Source organism: Phocoena sinus, chromosome 3, assembly GCF_008692025.1.
Source record: "Phocoena sinus isolate mPhoSin1 chromosome 3, mPhoSin1.pri, whole genome shotgun sequence".
Classification (NCBI taxonomy): domain Eukaryota; kingdom Metazoa; phylum Chordata; class Mammalia; order Artiodactyla; family Phocoenidae; genus Phocoena; species Phocoena sinus.
In genome coordinates this window covers 169,034,620-169,059,914 of record NC_045765.1, presented here as the reverse complement: position 1 = coordinate 169,059,914, position 25,295 = coordinate 169,034,620, and the positions used below count along the sequence as shown (strand labels likewise).

The following is a 25,295-nucleotide window of genomic DNA, read 5'->3' as shown; positions in this document are numbered from 1 at the left end:
TAATAATGAAGCTGTAGAAGACAATTTGGCCTTTTTTCACACTTCGGTAGCGTAAATCCACACTGCCCCTTTGATCACAAGAGAGCCCCAGGAGCAGAGAATCCATTCCAACAGCAGGTGGCAGCCCCTCTCCTTGGTGGCTGTGAAACCAATGCAGTGGCTCACCATCAGCCCCGGGAAAAGAAGGGACAGGATGGGAGAGATCAGAGTTCACACGCATGGCAAAAGTGGGCATTATTTTGTGAAACTTTGATTATATGGTCCTGGCATGGGATGTAAACTTTATTTCTCACCATGGATGCTATGAAATTCTTTGAAGTCACAGGAAGGGAGGTATTGACACCTGTCTTCACAGGAACTGGGCAAGAGCCAGCCAAGCGCACACATGGAGTCCAGGGGAACACGCAGAGCCGTCCTTCACCAGCTATCAACACGTCCTCCAAGCTGCACCTAGCCCAGGGGGCTCGGCCGGCTCTCCAGCCCACCGCCCATCAGGCCTTGCCATTCTGGTGGGTGATAAGCGGAGGGTGGGCTGTTTCTGTGGCTCTCCGCAGCTGAAGCTCCCAGGTCTGCACCTCCCCAGGCACCTCCACGGCTCTGGAGACCTTGTCCCAGTTTGGGGAAATGTTCGCGACTGTTCAGGAGAATTAAGAGAGAGTAAGCAAGCCTATGGGCTTGGCATGCTACAAGATGTCTGGAAGGATGGAGGCCCAAGAAACTCTTAGCTTTAGTGGTCTGCCTCTGCAGAGGGGCTGGGGGCTGAGACCTCAGCCATACGGGGCTCAGTCACAGGTCATCCATGGGCTGTGCTGGGAGCGCTGGTGGGGGCCCGTCTTTGGGTAGCAATTTGACAATAATTACCAAATATAAATACACATAATTCCATTTTAAGAAAGTCATCTCACAGGACACCCTCCGTTGGTGGTTGATGAAATGAACAACAGAGTATCCTGGAGCATCGTTTGCAACAGCAAAGCAGGACAGACTCCGCAGAGGGAGACGGAGTGAGCGCCTTACAGCATCTCTGCCATGGGGCGCTGCCAGCTGGCCGGACTTAGCCCTACATGGGCTGAGAAGGGAGGATCTGCAGGGATATTTTAAGTGAAAAAAGTGAAATGCTGTACAGTGTCTATAATATGATCCTATTGGTATTTTTATAGGTATAACCCTGAGTGTATGCTTAGAGAATTTCTGGCTTGCCCAGAAAGACACATGCAGTTAATAAGAAGGGGTCTGGTGTCTGGAATGTGCTGCCCTGTTTGCATTTTTCACCGGGGAAAACAAGCATGTGAAACAGCAGTGTTAAGTGTACTGTCTGCTTTTGCTTGCTGTATAAGATAACATTTGTATAAACAAAAGACTACTGAAGCTTAACAAGAGATGCAGTGAAACCAGGACTAAATCGATACTGTTTAAGCCCTGTTATATAAGGGGGAAGTTTGCCGGGCTCTGTACTGAGTAAGATTTCTGGTTGCACACTGAACAGTGAATAAATGGTTATTGATAATAGCAGCGAAAATGTCCTCTGTTCGCTCCTGCGACTCGGTTCATTTCACAGGGGGATGAGACACATCCGAGGGCTAGTAAAAGGGTCAGACAACAGTTTACAGAAAAGACCCATCCTGTGTTTTCCTTTATGCCTTAATTCCATAACTCAACCTCACCCTGGGCCCCAGCTGCTTCTTTTGATTAAATCAGTGGGCAACTGTGTTAACATCCCTTTGGGACACTGATGCTCCAGCCTGTGCATGCTGGAGAATTAATAAACACCACGCAAAAATAGGCTGCCTTAAAATGTGTGCATTGTTCCCTAACACACGGCCAGGGACAGATCAGGCTCCCCGCAGGGTGAATGGGGCAGTGGGGGTGGGTGGCACTGGGAGAGTGTGTGAAAGTGGGCGAGGCAGGAAGAGGACCCATCTCCTCTTCATCCTGAGCGCATCTCAGACTCTGTCCCTTTGTGGGAGGGCGACCAGAGGAAACAGGACAGAGCTCAGGGCATTTTCAAAAGGAAAAGTGGGAGGAAGGGGCTGGAGGAAGAAATAGAACGAGGGGAGGCAAGAGGGCTGAGGACCCTGGAACTGTCTGTGCACCCATCACTCCCGCAGCCTTGAGAAGGGAAAAGGCAGGAGGGCTTGGAAAGGAGGGAGAGATGGTCACAGATGAAGTGGAAAAGAAGAGAAGCTGAGAATAAACTGGGCGTGATGCTCTAAAGAGGTTGATGCTGGTATTGCAACCAGCACAGGAAGACAAGGACCGATGTGCTCCTGGCTCCCCAGTCCTCTGGCTCCCCTTACCCGGCTACCCACACGCTGCAGGAAGTATTTTAGAAGCGCTGTGCTTCACAGGTTCTTGCAGCTCCAGACTCAGGAATCACCCCACCTCAGAGGACCAGGGTGGACAGCCTTCCTGCCTTTCTAGCCATCTCACACCTCTTGGCTGCAGCAGCATCTGGATCACTGGTTTGGCACTACACAGGCAGGGGGAAGGCGAAACCAGCAGGGGGAGGCCGTGGCACGGGCCTGGGGCAAGGCATGTGCCAGGCCGCTCACCTGCAGCTCCGGGACGCAAGGAGAGATGAGCCATGGGCTCCAATTCTGCTCTTGAAAATTTATCATCGATATCGTCCCCCAAGTGCCCAGAGTGACCCCATGGAAGTTCGAGCCCTGATCCTTCTTGTTCCAAACGCTGTCTAGACAGTGGGATGTAATGCTGCTTGATACCTTACACCTTGGGGCTCTTAATGTGAAAGTCCCCACATGCTTGCCAAATGAACTCAGCTTAAAAACACTCACAGCGCTGCGTCTGGGATCCAAATTTACTTATATGAAATTTAAAGTTGTAGCCTTAAGTTACCCCTACAAAGTAAGTTTCTGCAGGAAAGGATCAACATTAGCACCCAGTATGTGGGGATCCAGGTCGCCCTTTGCTCTGAAATTGTCAGAGCGGGTCCTGTAGGTTATCTGACTCCCAGTTCCAGTTACCTCCCTACTTGCCTGCCTCTGTTCTAAAGGCTGTGTAAGCTAAGATGCAGATCACCTGCCACCTTTGAGGTTAGGGACAGCCATGAGACACTATTCCAGCCAGTGAGGTGTGGGCAGAAGTCCCTGAGAGATACAGCCCTTCTAGAGTAAAATGGCAAAGCCGCCACAGGAGAAATCCTTTGGCCCATCACGCTTTGTCCTTCCTCTTCTATGTTTACTCTGCCTGGAATGCAGGCATGATACCCAGAGTTTCAGCAGCCACCTTGTGATGTGAAGACAAAGCTATGTGCTAAAAATGGCAGAGGAAAGAGGCAGATCAGTGTGGGTCCTGGTTGATGCTTGTAAACAGCTACAGCTATTCTGGGCAGAAAACTTGGAATTGCTTGTCACAGGAGAAAAAAAGAACACCTATCTTTTTTAACTCACTGCTATTTGAAACATCCCTAATTTGCAGCCAACCTACATGAAACAGTAGATAAAGGCCAATAAAGATTGTAATAAAGTTATAATAAGATGAATGTAATAAAATTACATACATATGCATTATTAGTTTTGATGTATATTTAACTTATTAAGTGAGATAGGTATATAAAATTGTTTTTAAATTTTAAAGCAGTGTTGATATTATCATGTTATATAAGATTTCTCACCCCTAAAAGCCTTTGACATGTCAAAGATAGTGGGAAAAAAATCAATGCTTCTGGATCATTGTGAAAAATCCCAGCCCAGTTGGGACTACCATTTCACAACAAAAATGAAAAAGTGGAAAAGTTCCCCTGGAAGAGATTCTAACAATCTTGCTTGTCTTGCACACGAGTCCCTTAATCGTTGGGCAGCAAAAGGTCTTGCAGAATGTAACTCGGTCACAGAAGCCCAAGGAGCCGATCGCAGGAGCAGACAGAAAACTGATAAAGTCCAGAGCAGAACAGGGGCCAGGATGCCAGAGAAAACAAAGAGGCGTGTGCAGAAAGCCTGAGCGCCCTCAGAGCCCCAGCTGTGAGCAAGGGCAGACCCACCAATCTGCGGCTTTGCCGATTTCTGATTCTGAACCAGACGATGCTATAAATAAGGCCAGGAATAAATATTCCACCAGCGCATCCCTTGTCTCCTCAGCTTGTGCTTGCTCTGCCACCGAGCAAGGCTGTCCCAACTTCTGCCTCATTATCCTAATGTCTCCACCATCAAAAAGGATGGGAAGACTGCTCTCGTGAGCCCCACGGTCTGCGCCCACTTCAAGGCCAGGCCAGTCCGTCTCCCTCTTGTCTTGGATTTTGTGTCTTGGCAGGAACAATTTAAAAGAGAGTAACAAATGACCCAGGCACGGGCTGCTTGAAGCCTGTCTAAGCAGGGAGATGTCTTAATATCACCAGCCTTCTCATCATCACCACCCTCCCACCCCAACCAGCACTAAGCATCCTGCTTATGCCGAGTGTTTGGTGGCAAGAAAATTTGACATTTGCTCTGGGAGCCAAGACGAGCAATCAGACTCAGCACAATTAAGAGAGTAATAATAAAAGTGAGTGACCTTTACTGACTGATCACAACTGATTGACTGAGTGCCTGAAAAGCCCTGAGCACTGTCAAGAGGAACCACGTCTTAGTCTGTTCCCGGCAGCCGTGACCAGGCACCGCAGAAGGAGCAGCTTAAACAACAGACTTTATTCCTCACGGCTCTGGAGGCTGGACGGCCAAGATCAGGGCGCCTGTGTGCAGCTCGTTCTGGTTGAAATTCTCTTTCTGGCTTGCCGACGGCCGCCTTCTCCCTGTGTTGTGATGACCTGAACAGCTCACAGAGCAGTGTTCCCCTCAGTCACCCATCGGGAAGGACCCGATCGGCAGGTGTAGACACAGGCGTAAAGCACGGGGTCTTGTGTGAAATAAACACTGCAGCTAGGGGCGGCCCTTGAATCCCAACCGGCCTCCTCCTGCAAGGCTACTTGTTTCAAAATTAAATGGACGTGTGCATGGACTTTCTTGGTGTTCACAGCACACTTAACCAAAAAAACAATTCTTTTAAAATGGTTGATTTTTTAAAGTGTTCCTGTGGATGATTAGCCAGAGCTTACGTGTGATGAGCTATAGGGAGAACCCACACTCACAGCTCAGGAGCCGCCAACCCCGGTGTAAGACGCCCCCTGTCGGATGAGGAAGTGCAGACTTGGTCCCTTCAGGGGTCACCTGTCACCCTTCCTCTCTTGGGGCACTATGTGAGCATCTTCCAGTGCCGACACAGCCACAGAGACCGTGGATGCCCTTCAAGAACCTCTCCCCCAGACCCCTCACCTCTGCAGCTCCCACACCTTTGTCATGCACACAAGGCACTCCCCAGCTGTGTGTGCCTGTGTGTGTGCCAAGGCCATCTGCAAGGCATCCTACTTTCTCGGGTTTGTAACTTCCACCGTCACCCACAATATTTCTTCCTTATTGCCAAGCCAAAAGGCTTGGCTACTTTTTCCTTTTTTATAAAATTTAACTTTTTCCTTTCAAAAAGCAGAAAAGGATCTTATGACAAGGAAGAAGACAAATGTTGCTTCTGTCTCTACGTGGACGCACATGATTTTAAGTGTTTTCGCCAGCCCTGGATCTTCGACTCTCAATTCATGACCGACCTCCACTGGGAAGAAGGAACCAGACGTTTACAGGAGGTGGCAGCTGGGCCCTGGGCAGATCGGGAAGAATGGACATGGCAGTCCCTGAGTCACCAAGGCCAGGGCCTCAATGGCCAGACCTGCCTAATAGGGCAGAGTAGTGGGTGCAAAACGGTGGATTCCAAAGACCCGTTTCTCAGACTCTGCAAATTTGACGTTATTTGGAAAAAGAGTCCTTGCAGATGTAGTTAAGAATCACGAGACAAGACCAACCTGGATTTTCCAGGCGGCCTTAAGTCCAATGACAAATGCCATTACCAGAGACACAGAGAAGACAGCCACGTGATGACTGAGGCAGAGACCAGGGTGAAGCTGCCATCAGCCCAGGCACAGCTGGAGCCTCCAGAAGCTGGAAGAGGCAGGAAGGATCCTCCCCTGGAGCCCCTGGAGCGAGCACAGCCCTGCCTACACCTTGATTTCAGACTTCCAGAAATCAGGTGTAAGCCCCGCTCCACCCTTGTTAGCTCGGGCCACCCAACCTCTCTGTGCCTCAGCTTTCTCATCTGTAAACTACCCCCCAGACTTCCTATGGCGACTGAGTCAACGTGTGTAGCGTGCTTAACCCATATCTGCTACATAAGTGACAACATTACACATTAATGCAACACTAAGTGTTAAAAATTATTATGTAGGAAGTTCACTGACTGGCCTAGATGTTCGTGGTACACTCTTTGGAAAAAAAAAAAAAGTACGTTACTAACTCATGTGTACAGGAATAATTTCACTCATGTGTACAGGAATAATTTCATGTGTACAGGAATAATTTCACATCTAGCTATTCATTTGTGTGTCTTGTGTGTTTGTAGGAAAATGTCTGGATGGATAAAAGGCACAATATTAACAATAAGGACGGCAGTATGTGTGCCTCTCTTAGCTATATTTTTCAGAGTTTCCTGTAATGAACACATGATCGTATACCCAAAAAGATGAAGGGCATCCTACTTCTGCATAAAGGCAGGGCTTAATATTTGCTTTTTCATTTTCTTAACCGCAGGGGCAGCATAGGTAACGAGAATAGTGACTTTTAAAGCTCAGGCCCCAGGACCCACGTCTTGGTGCCATAGTGATGTAGCTGTGCGTTGAAAAATCACTGGGCTTTCAGGTTGGTTGGTTGGTTGATCAGTGTTTGCGGGAAGTGCAGGCAGGGGTGACTTCAAAATCGAAGGAGGAATTTGCAACTAACTAGGCGTCATGGATGAGCAGGGGTGATGTAAAGAGAAGCAGCCCATCAAAATGGTTGCTATTGCACCAGGATGACTCCAACAATCATTGCTTTAACCGAAATGAGGCCCTTGAGAGGAAGGGTCAAAGGGCCAAGGGAAGGGGCAGTGAGGTCAAGTGTGCACAGCCTGAGTCTAGGATGCGGCCTTGGACCTTCCAGTGAAACCTAAAGGCCGTGGGCAGTTACGCTCAACACGCCACCCTCACCGTGAGTCTGCAAGAAGGCCGCCTGCAGACCTTTCACGTGAGTCACACAATGTCCGTTCTGAGCGGGGACTGCTCAGTCACCCAAAGAGGACTTGAAAGTGGTTGGCGCTTGCAGTGAATACTAATGCCAGGTCCGGTGCAAAACGGAGACCAACCCGTGAACTTAGGGGAATGTACCATGACGGCCCAGCATCTTTTGGGGGCTCCACTGCAGAGGCAACGTCAAATGCGCTGAAGAGTTGTTGACGAGTCCCAAGGCTTCCCCCCAACACACCCTATCTTGTACTGAAAAGACGGAGGGACATTCCAGAGTGACTGGCTCCGGCAATCCCTGCCCCTGCTGGGCCTGGCTCAGCAGGCTCCCAGGCTGGGGGGCTTTGTATCGTCACTGGCTACTTGATCAGCACCTCCACTCATCGACGGCAGCCGTTCTTCTCAAGGCTGAGAAATAGCTGGAAACTGCCTGATTCTCAGGCCCCAGATGTGCACAACAGCTGCCCTTTGCCAGCTACATCCTGTGAGTTTCAGAACCCAGAGGGGACTTACAGACACCTGTGGACCCACCAGCCAGCAGAGGGAATGGAAATACACCCTCCGAGAAGGCTGGGGAGAAGGCCCACGTCTGGGTCACGCACGATGTTTTAAGACAGAGGACAAGGAATGGTCTGGAGTAATCGGGTCACTGCTGGAACTGCAAAGGATGTCTTCTACTGAGTCAACGGGATGGAGTGGGTCAGAACACGCTCTGAACAGTCGGGCTGCATGTAACATGCTGCTCCCTGCACATCAGCTGTGACTTCTGGCTCTGTCATATGGTAACAGTTCTTGCAGCTCCGGGGACTGGGGGGAGGACCAACTGAGATGTCCCATGGGCACAGGGGTTAGGAAGGGCTTTGAGCCCGGCCCCCTACCACCCACATGCAGCTACTAACAGGGCAGTCAGAAGCGGGAAAGCCAACGCAGGAGAGGAACCTCCGGGTCCAGGATCTACTGGCTGGGGCAGCCCTCATCTAGAGGAAACCGCGCCCGGGATGGGAATCCTTTTCTGGTGATGTTTTGGAGAGAGCGGAACTACTGACAACAAGGTAGCAACTTCCTAAGGGGCCTGGCCCCCAACTCCTAGCAAATATAAGACTCCCTTGGGAAGCAAGGGCACACACGAGCCCCCGTCCCTGGGAAGGGGTCAGCAGAGAACGCTGCGAGCTGGGCTCTGACTCTCACTTCGCTCGGCCACGCCCGCGGCCTCACCGGACACAGGCCAGTCAGCGGAGCCCGCACCATGCCCACTGTCACACACCGATGAGACTCAGTCCCTAACTGTGGATCTTGGCTCTAAGGGGTCCAGAATCACTGGGGCCAGGAAACCAACAACACGGGTTCCCGGGCCCCAGCCCAAAGCCTCTACCCAACAGGTCTGAATTGGACCCACCTTTCCGATGAACGAGTCCAGGTCATTCTGATGCCGTGGTCTGCAGTGACCCTCGAGAAACACCACACTGGTGCCTGCGGCTCAAAGTCAGCCCACAGGTGCGGCGACAGCACTGCCCAAGTTCACCAGCCACGCAACCTCCCAAGGCCCGCCCGGCCCTGCAGACTCCAAAGGCGCAGCTGTCCCCGCCATCTGGCAGCCCCCTCAGGCAGACACACGGGGCCCCGGGACGGGCTGGGGGGCGCGTTCCTGAACTGTGTCAATACATCGCAATGTCCTCTGTGAAAGAGGCCGTGGGGAAATCAGAACCCTGCATTTCACTTTGGCTTTTCCTGCCTAAATGCCTGCAGAACAAACTTCACCAATATCCCTCACGCTTTAGGGAAGTGACAATTGTTTACGAGATACAAGATACTATACTATGAAAACGTTACAGAAATAATTACGTGGAACAAGTCTTGTAAGTACTTAAAGACTTTATTATATTAGACGAACTGAAATCTATGGAAACACAGTTCCATTGAACACATTCTTTATGCACTATACTTAAAAATATAAACTACAAAACGAATTTAAAGTACTTATATTAAACCAAGTTTTCCTTCTGTTTTTTTGTTTAGCTTTCTTTGACACGATAAAAGAAAAAAAGAAAGAAAAAGAACAGAAAGAGTATATTAAAAGAAAACTATTAGGTAGAATTTTTTTAAACTTTTACTTTACCTTTCATATTTAATATTTCCAAGACTATTTGGCCATGGAGAATCATACACATCGCACTCAAAGTTGTGTGATCACCAGTCCCCTGAGAGCTAGAGGACCAAGCAGAGCACGTCAGGGAGAGGGCGCAGCTGGCGGCACAGCCCCACACGCCCTCCAGGCCCTGCCGTCCCCAGAGGCCAGGACGAGGACAAGGTGGCGGGAGGATGGGCCCAGGAAACAGCATCGCTGCTGCTCAGTCAAGGCTGCCTGAAGGTCACGGCCACTCGTGCAGGGCTGGGAGGACCTTCAGACAGACGGAGGAGGGAGTTAGGAAGGAGGATGGTCTTCCCCCCGGACGCTCCGGTACTTGGCCATGTCCTCAGGAAATACTTTAGAGAGTTCTTGAATCAACAGGCTTTTAAATTTCTAAGAAGAAAAATATACACGGTCAAGATGTTTTTGCATGTGACCCATCACCCAAGTTAAAGACGACGCCTCACCAGAGCCTCAAACTCAAAAGAGAAACTGGGCTTTCCCTGCACTGCCTGCTCATCTCCCTGGATGCCACACCTGCCAAACCGCAGCAGGAAACTGCTTGCAACTATGCTGCAGGTACATCAGGTACATGGAGAACTACCTGAAAGACGAATGTTCATTCAAAGACTACTTCTTCCCTCCTGCCTCAAATAACAAGGAGCCCTCTCGCACGAAGCCAGCCACTCAGGTGGAAATGATTAGAGCAAGTGTAACAGGAGTCTTCACGTAATAATTAAGCAATTATTAATTCAAACCACATCAAACCCATGTGTGCAAACAGCTCTCGATCAAAGCTTTCAGAGCACCTAGAAACCTGTCTTCTCCAAATACCACGCTCCTTGAGCCTTCGTATCAGCATAACGTTTGTTTTATCCAATCTTAAAAGCAGCTAAATATCTGCCAGCATCTCAAAACCCTTTCTTATAAGCTGTACAGAAAAGCAGCATGGCAGATATAAACAGAGAGATGGTCCTTACATAGGTCAGGAACACATCCTTAAAGGAGGCTACATGCCAACCCTACAGAAAGCATTTAAGACAGAACTCATGCAACTTTAATCACTCGACCCACCAGGCATACAAACTGCACCGTGAGACGTTCACAATCTCATGAGAGGAAATGACACCAAGAGGCAACAGAAAGGGGTGCAAACTGAACAAATAGCACGGTCGCTAGTGTCACCGCCGACAGGCCATCTCCAGGCTCTTACGGGGAAGGGCGGGGCTCTTTCTGCCTGTTGTCCCCTGAGCTGGACGATCCGGCTCGCCCGCACCGGCCCAAAGGACCCCAGCTGGCTCTCCACCAAAGCGCTATCGTGCCCCAGAGGTGATGCTCAGTTCAAGAGCAACTCAATCCCAAGCTGGCAAAGCAGAAATGAGGCCGGGGGCACCACACTAACCCTCACAGCAAAGCCACCTCCAGGGCAGGCCACCTGAGATCAGCACAGATCCCTGCAGTCCAGGCAGCGGGAGACGGGCCTCTCACGGCAGTCCTGCCACCACCTCTGTGCCGGCCCCTCGCCTCGCCAGCGCGCCCTCCGCGTGGCCGTCCCCACGAACAGCAGACACCGAGCAGGCACCTGTGCCCCTGGGCAGCAGAGGGAACACAACACTCGTGCCCCTTGCATGCTGGACCTTAGGCTGCAGCAGGGGACACAGGACAGAGACAGAAGGGCCGATCCTTATCAGCCAAGGCTGGTCCGCAAGGCCTCTCGGAGGAGATGACCAGGGAGGACAGGCAGTGGGCAGAGGATGTGCAGGAGTCCCAGCAGAGGAGACGGCAGGGGAATGGACAGGAAGGAGACAAGGAGACAGGCTGGTGAATTCCAGAAACGCAAATGAGGCCAGCGCTGTTGGGGGCAGGGGGAGAGGCAGGAGGGCTCCCTGTCTGAGGCCAACAGGAAGGCGTGGCACCACCCACCTAAAGGAAACCCCCCCCCCACACACACACACACACCCCGCTCCCGGCCACACGAGAGTCAACGTAGGTAAGAAAACACTCCATATACCATGTTCAAGATGCAGTTTTCTCGATCCCATCAAAACCAAGAAACAAAGAGCAGGGTCTCTGTGGAGAATAGGGTATACGGTACAAAGGGGTCTGGAGTCTGAAGCTGGAGATGACCACCAGAGAAAGAGAAGTCAAGGAGGATTTGGCAATCCTCTAAATCAAAGACCCACAGTTACAGAAAAAGGCCCAACAGAAGGACTCAGAAAGCACCAAAGGGCAACCTGGAGATACTAAAATCGTAAAAACAGAAACAAGCACGTTAGCCAACAACAACTAACACCACAAAAATTAACCCAGACTTCCATAAAAGGGAGGCTAGCCACATCGCTACATTTATTATGCTACTACAGGGCTTGCTACTATTTAATTTTATTACCTATTACGCATTTCAGAAATCTCAGCTGTGTAATGTTGTCAAGTAGCTGAAGTTTTACAAAGTCTATGAGCCAAATTTGCTCTGTGAGCATTCCTTGATGTTCTGACATTATCTTCTGTTGACAAGAACCTTACCTTCATTGTGTCAATCTTGCCTTTAACTTGTTCATTTTTAGCCAGAGCCCTCTCCAGGCACTCTTTGGTATAGAGTTGGGGATTTCGACCTTGATCTATGTATCTGGAAACATGAAACATGTCAATTAACATTCATGGCTGATACCTCCTCTCACAGTTTTCTTATGGGGAAAAAACAAAGGTAGCGATCTGTAACCTCACATGGCCCTGTTTAGAAGCTGTGTCCAAGAACCAGGTGAATTAGGATTCCTTCGGTTATACAAGTATAGATGACTTGCACTCATATTACTTCTAATATGAATGACTCATGAAATCAAGTTAACGATCACTTATAAACCAAGCAAGCTTCACAGTCATACCAGTTCACAGGTTTAGCACTTATGTTTTTCGAAAGGTTTCATGGCCAACCACACCTTTTTATCCTCACAACAACCTGTAAGGTCAGGCAGCTCTTGACGAGAGAGAACTAAGCGTGGGCCAGAGCTTCAGGGCTGAGCAATACAGGGAGCCCACCGAGATGCAACCCAGCAGGCCCACCCCATCCTCTGTAGAGCCGCCTCGGGGCTGCAGGATCGGTGAGGGGAGAGCAGCGAGCACGAGAGCGCTGGCTTTGCCTGTCCTGAGATTAGTTTACCAACTGGAGAGAGGGGGGAATGATACACTACTTTCCTAAAAATACCTAAGTCACTTAAATTTAACAGAGACAGATTCTCTCCACTTATTTCTTAGCAGCATAAAACCGTTCTGTGAAATTTTCAACACGTGTCCCCAAAACGTCTTCATCATCCCAAAGATTTCATTAAGTGTACTGCCTAGATGAATATCCACATTCTACCTGCGGAAGGCCACCTGCCTACTTCTGCACCTTGAAGACCTTCACATCATCCAGCTAAACTGAATTACTCATTACAAAGAAACAAAAACCACCACCGCTACACTAAGTCTGATTTATGCATTTTTATGCTTCAGTTAAAAAAAATTATCACTTCAGATTAAAGACACTGTTAGGTTGCTGTTAATGGCATAAAAACTGGCTTTTAATTATGACAGATAGAGAAATACTAATAAATCAAAAGTTTTAGAAATCCCATTTTATTGTGATGTATTTGAAACGATGGAATGAAAAAAGCAACATTCTGGTTAAATCCTAAAGCAAAATCCATCCATTTCTGGGGGGGAAAAAACCTCAACAGGCCCAAATGTCCTAAATAAACAACCCCTTTCAACAGTGATGTCATTTGGATCGGGCTCTTCTTTGAAGACACGAGGGTTGACTCCCACTTCTGCCAACTCGCCAACCCTAAGCACCCGGCAGAAGGGCCGAGGTTTACGTTGGTGTCTCTGCTCCAGACGCAGTCAGCGTGCCTGAGAAGAGGCCTGGAGACCCTTCTACATCGGCACAGACTGATGTAGACAGATGTAAGCCAGATCTGACCGACAGCTCAGATCTGCTGCTTGCTGGGCGCTGAGAGGCCACCCCATCCCAAGTCTCCACGTGGGTCTCTGCTGTCCCTGCACCCACCGGCTCCGGCTGTGCTGGCCGAGGCCTCACTGCCCCCGCCTCTTCAGCGGTCTTCCCCATCTGTCTTCCTCTCATTTGCTCCACTTCAGAAGCCAGGAGTAGTTCCTTGGCATCTGTCAACATACTCATCCCACATACTCGTGACCAGAATGGCTCTAATGAGGACACTTAAGGAAAGGAAATCAGCCTCCACCTTGCCACACTTCACGAGCAGGAGTCTAGAGCTGCAACACACGCACAGGACAGACCTTCGCTCCCACCTGGGAACATGTGACACCTCGGCCAGCAGGTGAGGACAGAGTTGAGACTGGGAAAACTGCAGCCTATGTGTCCTGACTTGGTGGCCAGCTGCCGAGCTGTGCTGTAACTGGGACTTTCATCTCTGACCTTTGGGGATATAAAAAGGTAACTTTTCCTTTTACTATTCAAGGAACTGTAGTGATTTACATTTGCAGTTTTACTGCAAAAAGCCCCAGAATACTCTTGCTGTTCCAAGCCAGCTCCAGGACGGAGGCTGCTTGGCCCAGAGAATTGGCCCTGGTCAACACAAGTCCAGGATCTGAAACTAAAATTAGAGCTGTCATATGATCCAGCAATCCCACTCCTGGGCATATACACAGACAAAACTATAATTCAAAAAGATACATGCACCCCTATGTTCACAGCAACACTATTTACAATAGCCAAGACACGGAAACAACCTAAGTGTCCATCCACAGATGAATGGATAAAGAAGATGTGGTGTGTGTATATATACACAATGGAATATTACTCAGCCATAAAAAAGAATGAAATAATGCCACTTACAGCAACATGGATGGACCTACAGATTGTCATACTAAGTGAAGTCAGAAAGACGAATATCACAAGCTATCACTTATATGTGGAATCTAAAACACGACACAAATGAACATATCTATGAAACAGAAACAGACTCACAAACATAGAGAACAGATTTTTGGTTGCCAAGGGGAAGGGGGGTGGGAGAGGGATGGAGTGAGAGTTTGGGGTTAGCAGACGCTAATATAGGATGGACCAACAAGGTCCTACTGTGTAGCACAGGGAACTATATTCAATATCCTGTGATAAACCATAATGGAAAAGAATATATATATGTATAGCCGAATCACTTTGCCATACAGCAGAAATTAACACAACACTGTAAATCAACTATACTTCAATAAAATTTTTTTTTAAAAGTCCAGAATTTTAGTCTCAGCTCTGACACTGACTAGCTAAACAGCCACTACAGTTACTTACTGGTTCTTTCACCTGTGAAATCAGTGTGATAAAACCTGGATGGATAAAACCTAAAGAGTTTATTTCCTAGAGGCATCTCTAGGCCAGGACTGTGCCCAGGTGCAGGTAACTCTCTCACAGAAAACGGTAAAAAGACTTACCAACATACCTGGCCTAAGAACTTTTTTTTTTCAACAGAGCAGATATTATCATCTCCTAGAACCAGCACCGTCAGGGCAGTCTGGGGGATACCAGACCAAATTCGTACTTCTCGGGTTGTTTCTGGCTTTAATTTTTTTAAATTTATAACATAGCTGCATAAGACTTTTTCATTCTCAAGAAAAAAAAGGAATTCATGTGGTTGTCCTTTAATATAAGCAAGATTTTAAGAGCCTAGGATGTTCTTCACATATTTAAAAAGCCTTTATTCACATGTAACTCTTTTTAAACAATACTGAGTTGTTGTTTTTTAATTAATTTATTTATTTTTGGCTGCATTGGGTCTTCGTTGCTGCGCACGGGCTTTCTCTAGTTGCGGCGAGAGGGGGTTACTCTTCGTTGCGGTGCTCGGGGTTCTCATTGCGGTGGCTTCTCTTGTTGCGGAGCATGGGCTCTAGGCATGTTGGCTCAGTAGTTGTGGCATGTGGGCTCTAGAGCACAGGCTCAGTAGTTGTGGCGCACAGGCTCTACAGCGCAGGCTCAGTAGTTGTGGCACACAGGCTTAGGTTGCTCCGCGGCATGTGGTATCTTCCCGGACCAGGGCTCGAACCCATGTCCCCTGCCTTGGCAGCTGGATTCTCAGCCACTGCACCACCAGATAAGTCCCTGAGATTTTTTTTTTTTTTTTTAATGGTTTAATCCCATTAGAACATAAGCTCCATGACGGCGGGGATTTTTGTCTGTTTTCTTCCCTAACATATACGAAGCACCCAGACCATGCCTGCCACATAGCAGACACTTATATACTGGTAGTTGAGGAAATGATTACAGCAAAACTAAACAATAATTAGAATATCAAGAACGTTACTTACTCAAAAACTTCTAAAGGGACAGTAATATCATGAAGTTGCTGTCTGCATTTATCGATATCCTGTAAGCCAGTAACAATAAAATTCCTGAGGGAAAAAGCAAAAATGGGACGTTAGGTTAATTGGGACGACGGCACTGAGCACCACCCACATCTGGCCGACCAGGGATCCACACGCGTGTTCCTTGCCCAAGCACAGGTTACATGTGGCTCTCAGCTCTTTGATTAGCTACAGAATTCCGGAAAGTTTTGGCGTTCTATCATATGCTCACCTATCTCCTGATCGTCTTTTTAAACAAGGAATTGCCAATACTGGGGGGCAAGAACCAATAGGAATAAGGGCAGGAGCCTTTGAGAATCTGATGAAAACTACGAGCCTTCTCTCAAAACATTCACCCTGAGGTGGCGGGGATTTTGTGTGCGGTGTCAGACAACGCCCGGGGTGGGCGACTCCAGTTCAAGAATCCATCCTCAAAGCCTGAGGGAAAGCAAGCCGCGGCTGCCTAGTCTAACTTCAGCTCCCCGCGGGAGCCTTCCTAGATCAGCCGGCTGGTCCCGCAGCACAGGGTACGCAAGGCGGGCTTGCAAACAGGTTGGTGCTTGTGCCCTCCGTACAGCTGTGAGCCCTTCTCCGGAGCATCCGATTTGTATCTGCCTTTTGTTCACCCTAGGGCCGGGCACCGCGGCCAGCACAAGGCTGCTGCCCAAAAATTCACTTCATACACGTTCTGTGGCCCGTCGCAACCCACCACCGCCCACCATCATCCGATTCCTCCCTTCGGGCCTAGGCATCAAGCGGTTTCTGAGCCCTCACCTTCCCGGGGCCCATTTCACCGCACTGCCGCGTGAAGCCTGCCTCCCTTCGGGGGGCAGAGGCGGAACCCCCGGCCGACGGGGAGAGAGTCCTACGTGCGTAGGGCAAGACTCAGATTCAGAAGCACGCCTCCCCCTGATAGCCCCAGAAACAGAGACTGATAACGTGTCCAAACGCGGCCCCAAGACAAGGTCCCAGCGCGGCAAAGCGGGAAGGAGGCGGGCCTGCAACAGGCGGCAGCGGCCAACCCGCCTGCGCACAGCCTGGACCGGGAGGGCCCGGGAGGGCCCGGCCCTGAGCAAGGCGGGGAGAGGAGGCGGCTCTCAGCCGGCTCCAGGCTCCCTATCCCGGCTTCCAGGAAGACAGACGCCACCCCGCTGGCGCCGGGGACACGCCGGCGGACTCGGCCGCCACTCACAGCTTCTGGTTGAGCCCGGCCTGGCTGCTGGGCTGGAAGTCGCTGACGATGATGCCGAGCTGCCGGATGTTCTCCACAAACTTCTCCAGGTGCTCCTCCAGGTGGTCGAACTTCTCGGCCATCGCCCAACCGGCCACACCGCCGCGGGCTCGATCCTGCCCCGGCGCCTCTGACTTCCGCCGGGGCCCGCCACCTCTGGCTTCCGCCGGGGCCCGCCACCACTTCCGTTTCCTCTGGGGGCGGGGAGCGGGGCCTGGATGGTGGGACGGGGCGGCGCGGGGCGGGGCGGGCCACCGGGGCGTGGTGTGGACCCTGAGGCGGTGTCTGGGGCGGGGCCTGGATCGGGGGCGGGGTTTGAGCGTGGGGCGAGGCGGACGTCAGCTCAGCCTGGCCCTAGTAGCCCTAAGCGGCCGAGGTGAGCGGGGCACGGCAGGTGTTGGTCCTCAGGACTCGCACGCGTGCTCTGAGGGCCACAAAGAGCCCGCGATGGGGACCTGTGGGATCCGGCTCTGCCTTCACTGGCCCTAGGCAAGTTCCCGAGCCTCTGAGCCCTTCCATAAAATCAGGATAATGAGACCCGACAGCTACACGAGGTTAGTTAGAGGCGATAACGCCGGTAAGGCTGAAGCACAGCGGGCAGTACTTGGAAAGAGTGGCTTGACCCATGATGAAAAGGACTTTTTTTTCCCAAGTATTCAAATTACAGGTACTTATGGTAAATAATTGCAACAATAAAGAAAAAAATGTAATGAAGAAAGGGGAAAAGACACCTGATATCCTGCCCCCCTGACATGAGCCATCTTTAAGATCTCGGAGACCTTCACTTCCTCCGCTTCTTTACAGGCAGGTACAACCGCTTGTGGACAAAGGGCTTGGTCAGCTTCTTATTCCACACCAGCGAGCCGCTGTGCAGGGTACAGCAGGCTTCCTACCTGCTCCTCCGGAAGCTGGCCTCTCCCTTTTGGAGCCACTCAGCCTTTGCCCTGACCCTGAAAGGCAGCTCAAGCTGGGCTTCAGACCCATCACTTTTCCAGTAGTGATTTGCCATCCCCAAAGGGGTGAATTAGCAGCGAGGACAACAACATACGGTGACCTTAGGTCTAGTGTCACAACTGAGGCTTCTAGTGCTAACTGCTGCCACCTCCCACCAGAGGTCTCGGTGCCCTCCATGTGCCATATAAGGCAACGTCTTCACAAATACCCACGTACCTGAAAACCCTCAAGTTTGCATGAAGGACCCGATAAGGACAGTCTCCTTGTCCCTCAGTTGGAATCCTTGAGGTCAGCTCTGGCACCCCGACTTCTTTCTTCTGGTATGTAATTAGCACCCACCAACTCTAACTCTTCCTTCTAACAATGTCCCCTCAGCTCTTGCTTCCCTAATTCCAGCCACCTTCCTAGGTCAGGTCCGCAGCCCCTCGTGCCAACTCTAATAAAACAGTGCCCTATGGGGTTTCCCTATCTGCGAAGAATAACCTCCCCTACTTCACAGAGCTTTTTGTAAACTGCTGTTGATTGATGTTACTAAAATTCCATTTTGACCACTCTTGTGCTTAAGAAACGTTTATGCCCATTCTTCTAGGAGTAACTGACGTTTGCTCCTGCAGTAGCCTACCTGGATCCCTCAAGCCACAGTAATTTCCTTTTCTACTGAATATCATAGTATCCATCATTCATCCTTTTCAGTTCCTAGAGTCTTAGGCAAAATGAGGAAGCCCCTTTTCTTGATGATCTCCAAAGCCTCTCCTAACTGCAGCCAGAAATGGGAACCCAGAGAAGGTATGTGATTTGTCAGACTTACCGAATCAGGAACTCCAATTGATGTGGTGGGCTGAAGGGACGGGGAAAGCCTCTGTTCTGCTCTGAATACACAGACATGTTAGATAAAATACCTCCCTCCCAGCTTAACGGCAGTTAACTTCAGGAGAATTTTAAAACGAGGTGGCAATAAAATACTAGACAAAAGGAAAAAAATGATGATTGGGGAGAGGGCTGGATATGAAGTTAGTCCTTTTCAATTTCATAAGAATAAAAGGGATAGATATTGATGGGACTTAGGCTTTGTTTAGTATTGATTTAAAAAATTTAAGTTTATTTCTTTAGTAGAACAATATAATTTCCAAACTAGTAAAGGTGAAAGGGAATAAGGACAATGCAATCAATTAAGTAGAAGGCAAGGAAAACAGAGAATAGGTGAAGCAAAGAACAAGCATAAAAAATGAAAAGCACACAATAAGATAAAAGAATTAAAGAAAAATATGTTGGTGATCACAGTGAACGTAAACAGACTTCACTACTTGTTTAAAAGGGAGATTCTCTCAGATTGGAAGTGTTTTATTATATTTTGTTTTGTTTTATTGTTGTTGCTGCTGTCTTAATCCAGCTATGTGGCTTTTCCAAAGCACACCTAAAACAAACATACAGAAAGGTTTAGATAAAGGAATAGGATAGAAAAAGATATGATAGGTAATCAAAAAAAGATTATTAAACATATGAAATTAAAAATTAATAAAAATGTTAAAAGACTTTTTTAATGATAAAGGAAAGAGTCCACCAAGAGGCTATACTAATATTTACCTATAAGCAACTAACAACGTTGTCTTATAATATCTAGCACAAAAGTTGACAAATTATGAGGAAAAATTCAAACTCCATAATCATAACAGGAGATTTGAACCACCTCTATCAGAAAATGATGTCAAGTAGAGCACAAAATAAATGAAGAATATGCAAGAGATGAATAATATGATTAATGCATGTGATCTTTGAGAAACACTGAACCCTGAAGAACAGATTATTTTCAAGCACATATGGAATATTTATAAAAATTTGACCATTCACTAGACTACAAAGGAAGTTTCAGCAAATCTCAAATTGTGCCACATGGACTGGATTTTCTGACTTCAGTGGTATAATTACAGTAGAAATCAACGAAGTTATTTGCTTTTTACATACACACACACGCATACACACACACACACACACACACACCTGAAAACCAAAACACACTCTTTGAAATAATTCATGGATATACATACATCTGAATTTGTATGGGCAAGACCCGATTGATGTCCGTCATCCCAATATAATTATTAGTAGCACTTCCTGTCACTCACTATCAAAGGTGTCTCAATTTGATTGATACATTACATGACCATACTAGTTAAAGGGGAATTTGTAACATATTTGGAACTGAATGATAAGCACTCCTTATCAAACTTCTGCTTTGCTTCTAAGGTGATACACTGAGGAAAAATAACCTGGAAATAATAAGCTAGGGTTTTCAACCCAAAGAGTTAATGAAAAGGAGCAAGAGAGAAATCACAAGCACAAAAAATATATAGAAAATAGTGGAAAAGGTAAAGAGAGATACTGATGAAAACAAAAACTCCTTCATTAGTTTTTTTTTTTTTTTCTGCTTTCATTAGAAGCTAGAAAGATGAACAGTAAAGAAAAGCTGACTGTTGAAAAGATGAGTAAAGATACATACTTCAGCAAGGCCATCAAGAAGGCAGAGAGAAAATAAACAATGTTATAAATGAATGAGGGAACATCATTCAATTACAGTGAAACTTGTATTCATATTTTGAAAGCTTGAAGGATGTGGACAATTTTCTAGGAAACTCTCAAAAGTTAACCTAAAAAATAATAGATCAGAATAGATCCTAACCTTTCAATAAACTGGCCAGCAGACAAAAATCTCTTTCAAAGAAACAAAAGACATCAAGCTGTGACTGCTTTTAACACTAGATTGTTATTTTTTAATGAAACATTAAAGAAAAAAGAATTTCAATTTTAAGCAGACATTTTCAGAGACTAGAAAACGAAGAAACAACATCCCAGCTCATTTATGTTTTGTTCTGCTTTTTGTTTTGTTTTGGTTTTCTTTGCGGTACGCGGGCCTCTCACTGTTGTGGCCTCTCCCGTTGTGGAGCACAGGCTCTGGACGCGCAGGCTCAGTGGCCATGGCTCACGGGCCCAGCCACTCCACGGCACGTGGGATCTTCCCGGACCGGGGCACGAACCCGTGTCCCCTGCATCAGCAGGCGGACTCTCAACCACTGCGCCACCAGGGAAGCCCCCAGCTCATTTTTAAAGAATTATATAACTTTGATAGGAAATGCAGACAAGGACAGTCCAAAAGAAAAAGAAAAAAAGGAAGAAAATATAGGCCAATCTCCCTTCTGAAAGTAGATGTAAAAATCACAAATATTATAAAATATCAGCAAATTGAATCAATTTTCCCGTATCAGCTATCAATTGCTACATAAACAAACCTTGTGGAAACATAGTGGCTTGAAACAGCTACTTTCCTCTATTTTGCTCGCAACTCTGCAATGTGGGCTGTGCGTGGCGTTTGTAGCTTGCCCCCGCTCCATGTCACTTTGGCTGGGTGGCTTGGCTGAGGCTAGTGAATCTACTTTCAAGATGGCTCACTCACACGGCCATCACATTGATGGTGCATGTCGACTGGGAGCCCAGCTGGACTGTAAGCTAGAGAACACAGTCCCCCTTCTGCGTGAGTCTCTGCGGACTTTGGGAGCATCCTTGCCTTGTGGCGGCTGGGTTCCAGGAGCACGTAGCTCAAGAGAAACAGGTAGAAGTTGCACAGCCTTCTAGAATCTTGCCTCCAAAGTCCCATAGCATCACTTGCACCATAGCCATGGCACAGATGGATTCCCAGAAGGGAACATAACCCTGACCTGTCAATGGAAGCAGTAAGAAGTCACTTTGTTGGAAGAACAGGTGAAAGAACAGGTGAGAACTTTTGAAGCCATTTTTGAAAAACACAACCTGTCAAACATCACACTGAAAATAATAATAATGATCTATTGGGCTTCTCCTAGGACTGCAAGAATGGTGAATATCATAAAATCTTTCATGTATCTAAGTCCATTAAGAATTAAAGCAGAGAAATATCTCAGATAGATTTTTAAAATAGACACTTGATAAAATTCTACTTGATTCATGGTTGTTTTTTTTTTTTAACAAAGGAACTTCTGAGTAAACGAATAGAAACTTCCTGATCCTAATAAAGGATACATACTATAAACTTACAGAGGGCATTTGACTAAATGATAGAACTTTGGAAACAGTCTCATTAAAGTCAAGAACATGCCAGAATCTTCCCTATCACCCCAACTCTTCAGTACTTCATTGGAGCATCGGCCGGTGTAGAAACAGCCATGGGAGCGGCACTGGACTGTAACTCATGTCCTCACTAGTGTCTGCCTTTTTTGACATTGAACCTCTATGTCCTTCCTGCTCATATCTTATACCTCAGCTTCCAGCTATATTTTAGGAATTCTGAGGAGAGGAATCCAAACTTACACATCCCCCAGAGTCCCAAATTTGTTCAAACTCAATAAACAGTTTTTGATTATTCAAAGGTCACAGGAAAAAAAAAAAGAAAAGAAAACCACAAAAGAAAGTGGTAGAAAGAAACCAAATGCCTATTTTTCCACCATGGATGTAACTCCCCAGGAAGCCATTCTTTTCTGTTGGGTAGACCCTGGCAGCAACTTGCTTTCCAAATAATTAAGAGAAAAGGGTGCTTCTGCAGTTTTGACTTATGGCCCCATCTGTGCTACCCTCCCTCGGTTTTCTCCAGCACTTAGCAAGTTATTTCTGCCGTGTCCTGTACTTGTGTCTGTAGCCCATGATAGGGCCAGTTCCTAAGAGCCGCTGTGGCCATAGAAAATGTTCCATGGAGATGTTCTGCACTGCTGCTTTTGCCCTGCCTCATAATAGTCACCCTGGCTCTGGGATCATGTTACCTGTTGTATCAGTTCCCTAGGGCTGCTGCAACACAGTATCATAGACTGGGGGGCTTACACAATAGAAATGTATTGTCTCACGGTCCTGGAAGCCAAAAGTCTGAGACCAAGGTGTCAGCTGGGCTGGTTCCTTCTGAGGCTGGGCGGGAGAATTTGTTCCATGCCTCTCTCCTGGCTTCTGGTGGTTTGCTGGCAATCCTTGGTGTTCCTTGGCTTGTAAATGCACCACCCTGCTCTCTGCCTTCATGTTCACATGGTGTTCTCCCTGTGTGCATGTCTCTGTCCAAATTTACTCTTTTTATAAGGACATCAGTATTATTGGATTGGGGCCCACCCTAAATGACTTCATTTTAACTTGATTGCATCTGCAAAGACTTTATTTCCAAATACAGTCACATTCTTAGGTACTGGGAGTTAGGATTCCAGCGTACCTTTTGGAGGGGACACAATTCAAGCCGTAACACCTGCCTCTTCTGTTCAGGAATGCCAGCCCTTGCTCTCCGTATTGTGACTGCAGGACATTTAATTCAGGCCAGGTCGTAATGAGTATAATTATGGTATCATACCCTACATTTTTGTGATTTGTGATTACTCATCAGCTCCAATTATTGTTCCCACAAATATTCTCTTTCCTCTCTCCTCCTATTTGCATTGGCTAAAGTGAGAACAAAAATGAGAGGTTTTCAAGTCTGACGTTTGAAACCATCCCAAGTAGGGCCATTGAGATGCACTGAGTGCACCACAGTTTGAAAGTCTCTCTAAATCACTCATCTCCAAGTTGTCCTAACTTACTGTTCCATTGACTGTTGTTCTCTGATGAAACCAAAAGCTATTCAAACCCACTGAGACCTTTATGCAGGTTCTCGCTTTTCCCCTTGAAACAGCTAAATTGTGGCTGCTTTCCCTTTACTGCGCATGGTAAATATTGTTTATTTGTTTGTCAGACATGTTTTAAGATTTAAACACCCAAGGCTCCAAATGTAAATGGAATTAGGCTGGAAAATCCCAGCAAGTCAGAAGGTGTACCTGGTAGGAGGCTGCATGCAGAAAGCCTGCAGGGCTCTGCTTACAGTAGAGGGTGTCGCTTTGGTTTCCCTCTGAGGTCAAGGTGATCTGCCCGTGGGAAATTTCCAGGCTTCTAATGCTTTGTGACCTTGGAATCTGGAGGCATTTTCTTTCTTTCTTTCTTTCTTTTTATTCATTCGAATTATTGTTGCTCGATCAGCACCCATGGCCCTTAGTGATGCCATTTGGAACATTTTTTGCCATTCATATTCATTTATTCTGAGAACCAGATTCAGCTTAGGTTTTTAAAAATGCAGCTATCCTACCAAGGGGACAATGCAGCTGCTTCCTGCTTCTTACTTTGTGGATTTTCCGCACACTAGCAATTCTAGCAGAAGGGAAGGTTTGCAACTCTGTTGCTTTGATGATGATGATGATGGTATGATGATGATAATGGTCATAATGCCAATTGCTAGCATTTTACTGAGCATTTTATAAAGAGTATTTCATTTATTCTTCATAACCCTAAGAGGAATTTGCACCATACATAGTCAATGCACTATAATTTGCACTATAATTTGCACCATACGTAGTCAAATGTAAACCAAAAAAGCTTCCCTAAATACAGAATTGAGAAGCAGAATCATTCCAACTGGTAGAGGAGGTTGATATCACTTTTCCCCAAGTGCCACATTGACACATGAATGTTCAAATAAATCAGATTTACCATTCATTCTATTAGGTTCACATGTCAGTGAGCGTGCATGACTTGTGCCGTAAAAAAATATAAATTGTATCTTGTTTTTACACTAATAAATATTGAGAAACGGTAACATCTCTCTTCTATTTCGTTTGACATGAAACATCTGTGGTTCTACCTGAAATTCTGTGTAATGAACCTATGACAAGATTACATTCCTATAGCCTACAGATTGCCATGTGAGCCAATCAGGGAATGGAAGCATTCAGTTGACATTCATTATTAAGTTTTTATGAAAAGTTTGTCACAAATTCAAGAGAGGACAGGGTAGCACTATAGAAAGAGGGAAAAGTTGAGATATCTAACTCTTTAGCCAATTATACACACATACACAGAAATATAAACTTTGTAGACTGCATACCAATTTTCACCCTACTAGCTCCTTCAGTACATTGCTGAAGTCCTGATATCTCGCAGTCCTGTGTAAAAATTGACGACATTCGGTAGAAGTCTAAGTTTGTCTTAAACACTCCAAAGAGAAATGCACTGTGCTCATGTATGCTCTTCCAATTGCAATGATCCAGAAAGCAAAGACCTACCTTGCAGAAAATCATGGTGCACATGGACTGGGGACACCTGCCTCTGGTTCTGGTCAAGAAAGAGCACCAGGATGCTGTCCAGCAAAGAACACCTGAAATAAATATGAAGCAGCTTGTGTCAGAAGACTAAGTAAAAATATATCAAAACCCTCAGTATGGAAGATGGAAGCTAAGAGGGGCCATGACCAAGGTCTATACAATTTCAGTTACAATGGACACTAGAACTAGTGTCAACCTCCTTAACCTTCTAGAAAATGGCTTTAGGTGTGCTAGTCCTGGTCTGTGAGAAGCAGATCCCAAGACGGGATTGAACATATAAGACATTTTTTTAAGGAAACATTGGCGAAATAAAATGGGGAAGTAACCAGAAAAGGCCAGGAGAATCAAGACCTAGATGCAGGTCTGATCCCAAGAAAAGGAGAGAAAGGAGGAAGCAGGGAGGGAGGGAAG

The 25,295-nt window shown here is 47.2% G+C and overlaps 1 protein-coding gene across 2 annotated transcripts; it reads right to left on the bottom strand.

Moving 5' to 3' along the window:
• Positions 1-8,948: 8,948 nt before the first annotated feature.
• Positions 8,949-16,973, bottom strand: MED10 (mediator complex subunit 10). 2 transcript variants are annotated; one of them, XM_032628942.1, is made up of 4 exons: positions 16,765-16,971; positions 15,537-15,620; positions 11,745-11,847; positions 8,949-9,614 (listed from the first exon to the last, which is right to left on the bottom strand). In XM_032628942.1, the coding sequence occupies exons 1-4, from the start codon at positions 16,884-16,886 to the stop codon at positions 9,516-9,518; spliced, it is 408 nt and encodes a 135-aa protein (XP_032484833.1). In that variant the 5' UTR covers positions 16,887-16,971; the 3' UTR covers positions 8,949-9,515. The 2 variants fall into 2 exon arrangements, with proteins under 2 accessions (XP_032484833.1, XP_032484834.1); XM_032628943.1 differs by having other exon boundaries at positions 8,950-9,492; positions 16,765-16,973.
• Between the last annotated feature and the right edge of the window lie 8,322 nt (positions 16,974-25,295).

Excerpts from the sequence above, each read along its gene's own strand:
- MED10 (XM_032628942.1), bottom strand. The coding sequence starts at position 16,886 with ATGGCCGAGAAGTTCGACCACCTGGAGGAGCACCTGGAGAAGTTTGTG. Across the intron at positions 15,621-16,764 it reads GCCGGGCTCAACCAGAAGCT|GAATTTTATTGTTACTGGCT; the intron begins GTGAGTGGCGGC and ends TTTTTCCCTCAG. Across the intron at positions 9,615-11,744 it reads GCAAGATTGACACAATGAAG|AAATTTAAAAGCCTGTTGAT; the intron begins GTAAGGTTCTTG and ends TTTTCTTCTTAG.